At 37.1% G+C, this 13,495-nt stretch overlaps 1 protein-coding gene across 1 annotated transcript; it reads left to right on the top strand.

Moving 5' to 3' along the window:
* Nucleotides 1-120: 120 nt before the first annotated feature.
* Nucleotides 121-3,534, top strand: LOC117333958 (piggyBac transposable element-derived protein 4-like). The gene is made up of 4 exons (XM_033893376.1): nt 121-290; nt 515-791; nt 2,257-2,665; nt 2,906-3,534. The coding sequence occupies exons 1-4, from the start codon at nt 121-123 to the stop codon at nt 3,532-3,534; spliced, it is 1,485 nt and encodes a 494-aa protein (XP_033749267.1).
* Nucleotides 3,535-13,495: the final 9,961 nt, after the last annotated feature.

The raw sequence follows: 13,495 nt of genomic DNA, 5'->3' as shown, positions 1-13,495 counted from the left end.
CGCTGGTAATTTTGACGTCTTTATCTCTAAAACTGATGACGTAAATGTACGTATTTATGACGAAATTTGTAAAAAAAAACGTGACGTCATTAATTATTGCTCCAAAAACCACATGCAGCAATGGCTGTTCCATGGATAAGGGTGTTTCCACCAGAACCTAACAGAGGCTTTGGATTTCACGATATTCCGCGCTTATTACACATGCCACCCGGAGATTCTCGGCCTTTAACCTACTTCATGCTTCTTTTTCCTGAGACACTTATGAAGGAAATTATTCGACATACAAACAGGTAATTAGCGTAGATCTACAAAATGTATGTCGTTCTGTATTTCTTTGGCACTGTAGGCCTACTGTAAAATTATGTAAAAAAAAATTGCCAGATCTGGATATTTATCTCATCATTGAATATTGCAATACATTTTTTGCATGATGTTGTACTTTTTGAATTACAGCTTTTGTCCATAAAAGTTACTTGTAAGACAATGAAGAGCATTTTAACATTTTCAAATGTAGGTACGCACAGAATCATGTCCGGGGAAACCAGAACCTCATCAGGCGTCATGCAAGGGTCCGGTCATGGAAGAAGATCAACTTGTTAGAGCTGAAAGCCTTTCTGTCCATATTTTTCAATATGAGCATTATTAGAAAACCGTCGATTCCGCACTACTGGAATTCAACACTTCCAAGTCAACGTTCTGATTGGTTCCATCAGACGATGGCGAGGAACAGATTTCAAAACATATTGAAATTCATTCAGATCGCTGATTATCAGCGAAGGGTTGGAAGAGAGGTAAATACATGTACTATGTTATATATAAGTAAGTGTTTATACACCAACCTCTATTCCGACTGTACTGAAGAACAGTATTACAATTTCTATAAAGACGTTCTTCATTATATATAAAGGAAAACTAATTTATTTTGTAATATCGTAGGAGTAATGAAAAATGCGAGGCTCAAACTAGTGAATTTGGCAAGCATTCTGCCAGCAGGCTAAAAGAAAAATCGGATCTCCACTTGCACAATTTCAGCTCATTCCCAAACAATTTACTGTAAATAAAATAGATTCGCGAATCTTTTAATTCGGGAGCTCAACTCATCAGATAACTTTGCAAAATACATAATGTCACGAATATCTACAAAGGAATATAAAATCCGAAAGATGATCAACAATATCTCTCTCTATATATATATTATAAGTGTCTACAACACGGGGCCGCGGTGGCCGAGTGGTTAAGGTGGCCCGACACTTTAACACTCTCCACCTCTGGGTTGCGAGTTCGAAACCTACGTGGGGCAGTTGCCAGGTGCTGACCGTAGGCCGGCGGTTTTTCTCCGAATACTCCGGCTTTCCTCCACCCCCAAAACCTGGCACGTTCTTAAATGACCCTGGCTGTTAATAGGACGTTAAACAAAAACAAACCAAACAAACCAAAGTCTACAACACTCTTGATAAGTCAGGATCATATACATGTGTATATATGTGTGCATATTGTCGTAATTGCAATTAAGTACAAGCTAGACTACCGTAATAGAACGAGTTGTATAAAATGCACTGCAGAAGTATATTTTGCCAAGTTTTATTCTGTACATTTCCGAACGTCAGAACGTCAAACTATATGTCGACTGTAACTATATATGTAATTCGCAGGTCCCTGTGTGTATACATGTAACAGCCAGCTGCAGTTATTATTAGGCAAACATTGATGTCGTCTACATATTTTTTCAAGTAAAGAATTAGTAGGTTCGAATTCGCTATTACGCTCCTCGCGATTAAACGCGAAGATAACTACCTCACGAAACGAAATATAAGTGATTTAGTTTAATAATATTTTATTAAATATTCATTCAAGTATACACACATTTGTATAATCTGGGATCAGAAAACAAGCTTAAAGCTTATATCAGTTCCTTTCCCAATCAAAGTGTACGTACATATTAGAGTGGCGTAAAAAGTGAGGCTGTACGTAAACTATAGTGTTCCGTTAGGGCCAAATGTCCAATATCGCTCCTTCGACCTAAACGCGAAGGAACGAAGTAGCAAAAACACTATTGCGTAGGAGCGAAGTTCCATCGCTCCTTCACCATCGTGTTTTCGCTCCTTCGCGTTTAGGTCGAAGGAGCGAAGGAGCGATATTGGAAATTTGGCCCTAACGGAACACCATGTTAAGCTATGACTATCTTATCTTGACATATGATTATAAGAATAAAGATTCACCAGAATAATTCACAAGTTATTTTTTGTTTTTATTCAGCATCCAGCGTATGACCCCGCCGCAAGATTCCGGCCTCTTCTCAACTTTGTCAACAGACAGTTCTTGCGATTTATAGTTCCACGGAGGGAGCTTTGCGTTGATGAGTCATTGGTTAGCACCAAAGGTCACAGTGTAATGAGGCAATACATTCCCTCAAAGGCGGCAAAATACGGTGTGAAATTCTGGTTACTGTGTGAATCGGCTTCAGGGTACGTGCTCCAGATGTCCGTATATAGGGGCAGACAGTTTGACCCTACAACTCCTGGTCAACTACAGGGCACCAACGTAGTGCACAACCTACTGCAAGAAGCATCCCTACTTGGCCGTGGTTACCATGTGTTCTGTGATAGTTTTTTCACATCCATGCATCTTGGCCATGTGCTACTGCAACATCATACATATGTGACAGGTACGGGTCAATGCAACACCATTCTGCTATTGAACTAATGAATTGCTACGTTTTTAATTAAATAAACCAAGTTGTCAAATTTACTCTGCCGTAGTTTGATATATACAATACTTTTTTTTTTTTTTTTTTGTAACTTTTTCTAAATAGATAGAACTCAAATAACTTGTATAATCAAATATTTGCATGCGAATTCAATCTTATACGTTTTTTTTATGAATATATATTTTCATTCAATGAAAGGTACACTTCGGAAAACAAGACCGATGCCCTTAACTATACGGAATGCTGACCCCCGGCCAGGGACTGCTGTGTACATGAGGCGGGGCAACTTCCTATGCGTAGCTTCTCGCGATGCCGACCACAAAAAGCCAGTGCGGCTTCTGTCTACAATTCTTCCTGCCCAAGACCTTCCAAACGGGCGGCCAAAAATGGTTATGGCGTATAACCGTAACATGGGTGCGGTTGATATGGATGATGGGTTATTAAGTGTCTATGGAAAACAGCGGAAAACCAAGAAAGTATGGAAAAATGTGTTTCTACATATACAGCATAGAATTATGCTAAATGCTTATATTCTTTACAGGGAGAACACTACAGACCGCCCCGTGCTGAGTCGACTACAGTTCATATTGCAGGTTGTCGAGTCCCTGTCTGGTCGCGAGCCGACTGTCTTGCCCAGACGTGCACGTCGGCAACGCCAGATCCTGGTCCTACTACCTCCAGGAAAGGAACGGGATTGCTGTGTGTGCTCTTCCCATGTGCGGCACGGAAGTGGAATACGCCGAAGGAGTAGAACTGTTTGTTCCCTGTGCAAAAGGGGACTTCATAGACAATGTCAGGAAAGGCACAACGCATGTACAGAGATATAACATTTGGTGTCTATTTTGACAATTGGTGAAATGATGAGAGAACTGTGCTGTATTATGTACAAAACGTGTTTCAAAGTTTTGAATAATGACTAGATTTATATAATATAATTTAACCGACACCTTATTCAGATGATGTCGGCGAAATATTAGATTAACTAGGATTAAATAAACCAACAGAGAACATGTACATGCACTGTTATTTTCATTTACAAATGGCGAGTATGACTAACACGGAACGCGTGCTCGACAAACTGACTTACACCTTTTTATACTGTGTAGATTTCCATTGATATTTTCAATGGTATACGCAAATGTATATCCCTGAAAATTGTACACAAATAAACATACACTGTGCAATGCTATTTTCAACTCGGAATATGATCACCAACGGTAAACAATGCATATCAAATCGGCTTATGACGTCAAATTATAGTTATCAAATACATCTAGGAAATTTCTTCATGCTTTGTTTGATGACGTCACCAATGGGAAAGCGTCATAATATGTTCGCTGCAAGTTTCTGGCGTGATTGGCAAATTCAAAATCTTGGCACTCTAAGGGTATAACATATATTTCACGAGTATGGCAGAATATATCGATATTTTCACGAGTGCGAAACACGAGTGAAAAATATCGAAATATTCTGTCATACGAGTTTATATTTTCACTGCAGCGATGAGCAGTGAAAATATAAGATTTTGCAGTGAAAATATAAGTTTTGCAGTGAAAATATATGTTTTCCGTTTTTGACAAATCAGAGCGGACCTTTGTATTCACCTCGTTGAAACTTGCCGATTTTTCCAATCGAAGCGGAGATAGATAAATTGGTTATTTTGCTGTATTTCTGAAATTTCAGACTAGTTTTTTTACAAAATACTTACTAGACGTAAGCTATTCGTGCGTAGATTCTCCGATAACAGTAGAAAACGCTTACATTGCGTTGATCAGTCCTTTCAAGATGGCGCCGTCAAGCTGACGTGGAGCAACGTCACAACGAGATGACGTCATTACTAATTCCCGCCTTTTTTTACTATTAATTTTAGGATGTTTTTGGGATAACTTTTTTTTTTTAAAGTTAATGAAATGCAATAAAAACAAAATTGAATGGTATACCGTTAAATATAACTTATATTTCACTGGTATGACAGAATATTTCGATATTTTTCACTCGTGCTTCGCACTCGTGAAAATATCGATATTCTGTCATACTCGTATAATATATATGTTATATTAAACGGGAAACCATTCAATATCCTCTATGTATGCACTCACTTTACGTAGACTCGCTACATATGTTTTATGTGCTTTATTAGAGAGAGATATATATGCTACAGAGCCAGGAGATCTTCAGCAATAATAATAGTATTTGAATAATAATCACAGCTTTTTTTTTGTTGATAAATTATTGCCACTGTTATTATTATTTAGTTGTATCTTGTACATCTTATTACTATTTTTCAAGAGTATCTCTCCATTTCCCCCCACTTATAGTAACAATGTTTCAACGAAATAAAAAGGATACCGATATAAAATAATCAAAACCCAAACTTGAAATCGGTTCAAATATTTACGGATTTTTTTATCTATCCATTTTTTTTTGTGCCAAGGTCACGTCCAAAATATGACCCAAATAAAAAGCGGGCAGTTAACGTTATCGATTCAAAGAGGGCAAAACATCATCATTAGAAATATTAACACATTGACCTTCATTCCCGACGTAAATAAGACCCAGTTTGCATTTGAAATAAGGGAAAGTCCATGGTTTGAGTGATAGGTATGAAGATGTAAAAACACCTTTATTTTTTTTATTAATCAAAATTATACAGTGTGCTTATTAATGAAATAATTTTTGCAATCTGAATAAACTGTTCTTCAGCTTTCATGGAATCTTTGAAATATGTATTCATTACCTTTAAAATTTGTGTTGTGTTGTGAAAAATCAAGATACTGTGATAATCTGTGATATCTCTTGGAATGTGTATTTCAAGTATTTGCACTATGAATTTACTTGGATAAAAAATGTTATAAATGTGGTTCGGGGATCTGTAATATTAAAGTTTTTTAAGTTAATTATTCAAGTTTGACATGTGCATCAAGGAGCTACAAGTATACATATCTAAAAAATGGGTTTTTTTTTATTATCATTAAAAACTAGATCTACATATCGCATTTCAAGTCGTTTGTTGGTGTTATTTCTTCCACAGGCTTGTTAGAGCTTGTTGGCGTTCTTTTCAATAACAAGACTCGCGTCATGTGTGACGTCATTTCCGATACATTGACGTTGAAGACTGGAATCCAATTTGAGGACGCTGTAATGCGTATTTAATAAGACATGTAGATTTTATCTACAAAACAGATGATTACAAAACTGACTAACCTGCAATTGCCCCAAACTGTTGCTTTGTTTTGTAACCATCTTCTCCTTTCGGGAATGTGACAAAGTTACGGATGCTTCTTGCAAGGGCACCGACAACTCGACGCACAACTCTGCTGACTGTCGGCTGAGAAATCTTAACAGAGTCGCCTATCAATTGTTAGAAGGCCCCTGTCGCCAAGAACCTCAAACAAATAAGGACTTGCAACAGGGGTGGGAGGGACACGCTTCTGAGCGTTCTATGGGTAATGGAACCCGCCACCAGACCGATATATACGATGGTGTCCGTCCGAAAGCGAAAACGCTGGAACAGTTCTTCATCTGAAAGGAATTCTAGGGGGTTCTGGCGATCCATTATAAGCCTTGGCCTTGGTATGACCACTTCTCTCACTTCTCTATTTACAAAACGTCCTGCCGCCATGGTGAAGAAAAATGCCATGAACATGGGCAATACCATACTCAAGAAAACTTTAGAACGTGCTCAAATCTTGAGCACAGAATTTTTCATGAATACGACTTGAGCATGAGAGTTTATTTTTTAGCACAAAACCTTGAGTTTGAGCATGAGTACTTTTTCATGAATACGTGCCCAGGTGTTCTAGAATCATAAGTGTCACCAGCTTAAACGACTACACCTGCCTTGAAATCTAGATCAGCTATGCATTGTCACTTCACGACGAAGTTATAATATTTTTGTTTCTGCCTATTTCCAAACCGTCTGTGTGAAATTTTCTGTCATCTGTCAACATCAATCACCGGAATCTTGATATTGCGAGTTAGGCCTTGACTGTCGAATCAAATGTGATGTATATTTAAGCATTGAACGGCTTTCAGTTGGCATTCATATTGACTATGAATGCCAACTGAAAGCCGTTCAATTCTTATATTTACCATCTGCGATTTTTTATTTGTCATGCGATTTTTGTTTTGAAATTTTCAAATTCAAATTTCCCGCGCTTACCAGTAGCAGAGATCACTTCCTGTTGGCAGTTCATAGGCTGGTGAACTCGCAACTGAATTGGTAGGGTTATACAGTGGCAGTGCCATACAATGGTAAATATATTTGTATATTATCAAAGAATATAATCCGGGGAAGACGTTTATGATAATTTTACCATCAAGGTCATTATAGCGGTTGTTGTTTTTTGTCAATCCCACTTCAGATAATTATGTGTTTTATTAATCATATTTTGAGTGTAGTTTCTAATGTTGTGTGACTGCAACTACATGCATATTATACTTATGTTTTTCTTTCTTTTTTTATTGCTGTCGTGACAAATGGTGACTTTTTCAGCAAATAAATCAAAATGCTACCCGTGTCTATGGTCAGAGATGCATTACTATAAATAAAGAGAACTTAGGACAACACAAATATCACGAATTTGTTCCATAGGGGATATTGAAGTTGTGGTTTTGACACTGAGTCCAGATTGAAGTTAGGGGCTAATATCGAATGGACAGAAGCCATCATCATCGCCATCGTCGTCGTTCTTGTTGTCGTCATTCTGTATTCCTTAAATTTGAGAGTACAAAATAACAAAGGAAGAAAATAAATCGAAATAACGTGGACATATTTACCTATTGAATTGTAGAATTAAATGTTCATTGTGATAAAGAATGGCATCTGGTCTGTTTTTTCACATCTCTTCAGCACGGAAGTAGATTTCAGCTGATTTTTAGAAGGTACGCAGTTTTTTGTAAACTGCTCTGTTAAACATCACTGTCAAATTCAAAATTTGAGAATTTCCCTTTGAATATTGGCTGGAGTAGGAACTCTGCTGACAGGTTAAACATGATCAAATTAGGCTGTACGCCATAATAATCAACCATTTTTGTGAAGAATGTATCAAAGTACTGGTAGCTCTGTAACAAAAATCTTATATCGTCACAAGACGGTTTTCTTCACAGCTTACCCAAGTAAGCATTTTGCATATAAACATGTTTTAAGTATGTCACACATCTCGTTATAAGGACAAATGACACACCGAATTCCTGTTTAGTCTCTCGAACAATTTTGTAATAGATCCTCTGGTATAGCAACAGCTCCGTTTACTAACAGTTCCTCATATCGAATATAGCACTGTATGAAGTCTTTCATTTTATACTTTAAGTTTAAGATTGGCAAGAAGCCGCGGATAAATCCCATTTGGTTCTCGTCCATTTATATGTATGGAGAATATATGGGTGAATACACCTCTTTGAACGTTGTTAGGTGTCACATATCATCACAAACGGTTTATACAATACAATGTTAACGTTGTTCGGCGTCACATATCATCACAAAAGGTTTATACAATACAATGTTAACGTTGTTCGGCGTCACATATCATCACAGAAGGTTTATAAAATACAATGTTAATATAAATAGTACCAGATGACAGGTCTATATTTACCTAAATAAAAGTGATATATGACGTAAACAGACATCAAATGATAGCAATTAATATCGGTGTGTCTGTAACGGGGTAGATAAACATAATTTTGTTATCTTCACGCGACGTTTATTTTAGTTTAAATAACAGGCACTTTCTCTTTATATCTAAATGTATTAATAGATCATAGGTCCAATACAGTGACGTCACGAGTCGCGTTGACATTATTGAACAATGTAAAACTAGAGCTGCGTAGTTAATGTAAGGAAGAAGTCGCTTTGTATATCGAATCGAATTGGACAAGAAACCGTCGTAGGTATGGGGAAGCAGGGGTGGTACTATCTAGAAATGGTATTATTACAATGGGGATATTGAAATCATCACGCTTAACACGCAGCTTAATTGTTAGTTGTCGCTGCTGTTTACGTTATACGTACAAACCTAGGTGAACCTTGATGTTGAAGAGTCTGTATTTTCCGTGATTCCATATTCTACTGGCTATACATGCATATAAGTTTATATTTACAAACCATACTCTTATAGTCCCATCACCATTCGTGTTAACAGTATCTGGGATTGTACAATATCAGACTCCAGCTCTGTAGATTAGGTACAGTAAAACCCGTTACCAAATCATTGCTATATTCAGAAATGTGATGCATCCCACATTGTGACACATGTGATGTAAATAAAAGAAAATTTTAAGGTACATGTATGGATTGAAAAAAAAAATGAATCGAACGAGTAAAATTATTTTTATTTTTATGCATAGTGCACGTCTAGTCTAAACCATGGAATTGTCATTTAAATCTTACAATATTATCAAAAGGTAAAGCTTTTCCTTTTTAGGTCATGGCCATAGTCCTTCGTCTGTCGTCTTGGGGCATGCGCCTTCGCCACTCATAAGCTTTTCACATTTCAAAACTCTTCCCAAGCTCAACTTGTTGGATTCAGCTCAAACGTGCCGCAAATGACTTTGAGATTGTCCTGACTAATTATATAAGTGTTGTTATTTTTCGGGTTAGTCCAAAATAAAAGATTGACGCCATGGTCGCTATCGTGAAAAACATATCAAAAGGAAGAAACTTTAAATAAGGATGTTAAGGAAGGGAAGCCAACAATGTGCTGTTATTTTTCGACCTCGTAAACTTTGACATTGCAGTCACATCAGCCATTTTGTAAAATGATTGCGCAATGATGGTTTTTCTGAACAAAACTTCTCAAGTTTCACCTGCGGAATTGACCTATAACTTCCCCGAAATGATCCTGAGATGGTCCTGACCAAGTTTTGTAATTTTTCGGGTCGGCCCGAAATCCAAGATGGCCACCAATCAGAGTTTGGTATGGGGAGAGAAACCTCAGTACAACAGTTAGTTTGGTATGGGGACAGATACCTCAGTACAACAGTTAGTTTGGTATGGGGAGAGAAACCTCAGTACATCAGTTAGTTTGGTATGGGGACAGATACCTCAGTACAACAGTTAGTTTGGTATGGGGACAGAAACCTCAGTACAACAGTTAGTTTGGTATGGGGACAGATACCTCAGTACAACAGTTAGTTTGGTATGGGGAGAGAAACCTCAGTACAACAGTTAGTTTGGTATGGGGACAGATACCTCAGTACAACAGTTAGTTTGGTATGGGGACAGATACCTCAGTACAACAGCTAGTTTGGTATGGGGACAGATACCTCATTAATATCCAGATAATGATGAGTTCCCGCTTTGTGCACGTTTTCTTTTATTGCCAGGTATAATACTGTCGATACGAGTTATCTCCCTTAGTATACAAGTTAAAACAGACAATGACATTTATCACATGGTGAATGCTTTAGGTTTCTTTGTCACTCAATTTTGTTCTCATTCTCAAAACACCCTAATATGAAATATGATATTTCTGTTAGAAAGGAATGTTCGTCTCTTAAGTCACCTGAAGCGAAGTATCAAATGACCCGTGTCCGTCGTCGTGCGTCGTCAGAATACATAGGATATAAAATGGACGGAAGCATTGTTATTCCTCTATATCAATCAAACGTGAAATTAATTGGATTTTGTTTGTTTGTTTTTGTTTAACGTCTTATTAACAGCCAGGGTCATTTAAGGACGTGCCAGGTTTTAAAGGTGGAGGAAAGCCGGAGTACCCGGAGAAAAACACCGGCCTACAGTCAGTACCTGGCAACTGACCTACGTAAGTTTCGAACTCGCAACCCAGGGGTGGAGGGTTAGTGATAAAGTGTCGGGACACCTTAACCACTCGGCCACCGCGGTCCCCTGAGGTACTAATTGGAACTAATAGTCACTCATGGCAAAAGATACGAAGCCAGCAGGGTGGTTAAATGTTAGTTTCAAGCACTTTTAATAGTTGTCCAAATTAATGTCAAAGCCTTTGATGGTTGTCGCCTCTAGACAGAATCAGTAAGTCTGTTTCATATATCAGCGATTTCAAGTCCAAAGAAGTATTTGCGGGTATCCAATATAGATTATTGTTTCCATAGTTTTTGTGAGTTGCCTCTCATTCTGGTTCCTACATTATGGTCAAATATCCCAGTGACAGTCTATCTTCATTCTGTCAATATGAAAGTCAAACAATAACTCACCATTTTGGTATTGTAACCATGTAAACTTCATCTGGGTATGTTTGTCTGCTTTACTGGAGCAAACATGTCCAATCTCCCCGTTTGGTAAGATGTCCAGTAAAACAAAGTCTTACTGAGATTTTGAATACAAACCTTAAACCAATAACATATCAATATTCTTATTTGCGAAAACATGTGTTTATAAACTGCAATGGATATTTCAATATATGACCGTAATTTGAATTTTGTTTACGATCCCTTCAATACCAAATGGTTATGAACGAATAAAATCATATGATGAAATGACCTCAAATTAAGGGTGTTTAATCTTTCCAGGCATTTTAAATTTCGGATACATGATTCATTTATATATTAGGTACCAACTTTCGTGCAAACACTTCAGTATTTCAAATTGATTGGTGAACAACTTTGACCCTTTATATCTCCTAAACAAAACAATACAGCGGTGGGAACCTTAAAAACAACGTTTTTGTTTTTTGTGTTTAGCTTTTTAGCTTTTTCAAATGTCACGTTTGTAAAATGACACACCAGTTTGTTTTTTTTTTATCTCAGGTGTGTAAAAATTAAGTATAAAAAGTTAAAGGGTTGAAACATTAACGATTTAAAATGTAACGAATCGTTTAACATGTAAAAAGACACGCACTTAGAGGTAGACACCATAATTTTCTTCAAATAAATAGGACACCATGGTGAGAGAGCAGAATTGACAAGGTACCAGTACTTCTTTGTGATGGAGTGACGGTGGGAGGGACATCGATCTTTAGTGTAGCGGGGGGTACGAGCACCGCCCAGGTCTGTGTTAGGACATTCACTAGGCAGCCAATGGACAGACTTACTACAATTACGTCAACTCAATAAATGTCACCTTTGAGTTTATGACAAGGTCAAGGACAGCCAGCATGTCCTCGTATAGTAATGTAGTAGTTTCTTATATTACTTTAAAGTGATTTATCACCCTGTATCCGCCGACACCTTACACCGACCCCATACCACATTTAAATTATGTTCTACATTTAACAAGTTGAACAACTTTTGGAATTGGTGACAGTTATCTGTCATTCTAACACCTCTGGTACAGATACCATACTATATTTCTATCTCTTGTATCTGACTCGGATTCGTCGACACTGCACTCCTTGTTAAACGGATATGTTATATCATTTTAAATCACACCTATTCATTAATGATCGTAAGAATGCACGTCATGTTACATTCTAATTCAGCCATACAACAGTATTTCTATAATAGAAAAAATATGCTAGTCATCATGACCCAATTGTTACCTATAAAACGTCACCATATATTGTCATAGCTAGTTATTGGCGTACATTTCTTGATTAAAGAGAGAACTCGCGATGGTGTTAGAAATATACCATGTGCCTGTTTCATCTCCCTAATTTCTACAAGGTGCAGGCATTTTTTTTATATGGTCATACAGATATAATGTGTTTAGAAGAACAGATCGAGGAAAACAAAACTTATGTAGGAAGGAACAAATAGACAGGAATGACAAAAGATAGATTCAATGTTCTATTTGGGTGGTTTGTCATTGTACTGTATCAGGCACGTAGCTAGAGGGATCTGAATGTTCGAAGGGTGGACATACTTAGGAAAATGATGTGCAAGACCAGGCATATGTGCTTAAACGGTACAGCTACGTCTTTGTTTTGAGGTATAAAGATAGTTTCAATGCACACAATTCTAGTCAGTAAGTAACATTATTATTACGAGTTCCCGATCGTTTTCTTCTCTTTTTAATTAGTTTTGAAACAAATATACTTGCTCGCGTCGTTACTATCGTAGAGTTAACAGCTGTCTGAATTAGAAAAGTGTTTATGGGAGTATGTGTTTTAGTATACTGGCTGTTTAAACCTTTAGATATACCCGTATATTTTTTTTTATATTTTTTTTTATGTACATTGAATATTAGACATATATACTACTCAACTTATATCTATGATAATTAACTATATTTATATAGTATTTACTTTTGTTCAATCTTAAGTTATAAGCTCTGATGACTGACTTAGTTCTATGGGACTTTTCAAACGATGACACCATAATTTTCATCCAAAAAAAAAAGGTCATTTTTTCCAAATCTGCTGTCCTGATTTGTGTTGTACACTGACTGATTTGTAACAATGATGTAGGCATCGGCGGAAAACCTCATTCTCTCCTCCATCCCTTCCATACCATTCTTTCGTCCTCCTGTGAATCTTCAATAAGAATGCAAGATAATGCAGAAGGAAAAACGATACAAAATTCTCTAACTCTATGTTGGGGAGAACCCATTACGACCTTCAACGTGAGCTTTATCCAAGAAAACCGATTGATTTTGTTATTGATTGCTTGTTACACATGCCCTTCATCAAATAGTTCGAACAAGTGAAGACGGGTCTCGTAAGCTAACAAGACACATGGGATGTTGTTGTTTTGCCATTGTCATATCACTTTTGAGCTTTCAATTGACTCGGAATGACTTTATGGTAAATCAAAGTGGTACCAATGAATGTTGATTTCCGGAACAACTTGCAGAAGTGGTAACTTTGACAGTGAACTAAAACTCGTTTAAAGCATAAAAGGAAGGATGATGAGGTCCATCACCTGTATATAGGAGGT

The sequence above is a fragment of the Pecten maximus genome, chromosome 9 (genome assembly GCF_902652985.1).
Source record: "Pecten maximus chromosome 9, xPecMax1.1, whole genome shotgun sequence".
NCBI classification, from domain to species: Eukaryota; Metazoa; Mollusca; class Bivalvia; order Pectinida; family Pectinidae; genus Pecten; species Pecten maximus.
The sequence above is the reverse complement of the archived record's forward strand: the minus strand, read 5'-3'. Positions and strand labels throughout refer to the sequence as shown.

Excerpts from the sequence above, each read along its gene's own strand:
- LOC117333958 (XM_033893376.1), top strand. The coding sequence starts at position 121 with ATGGCTGTTCCATGGATAAGGGTGTTTCCACCAGAACCTAACAGAGGC. Across the intron at positions 291-514 it reads ATTATTCGACATACAAACAG|GTACGCACAGAATCATGTCC; the intron begins GTAATTAGCGTA and ends TTTCAAATGTAG. Across the intron at positions 2,666-2,905 it reads ACATCATACATATGTGACAG|GTACACTTCGGAAAACAAGA; the intron begins GTACGGGTCAAT and ends ATTCAATGAAAG.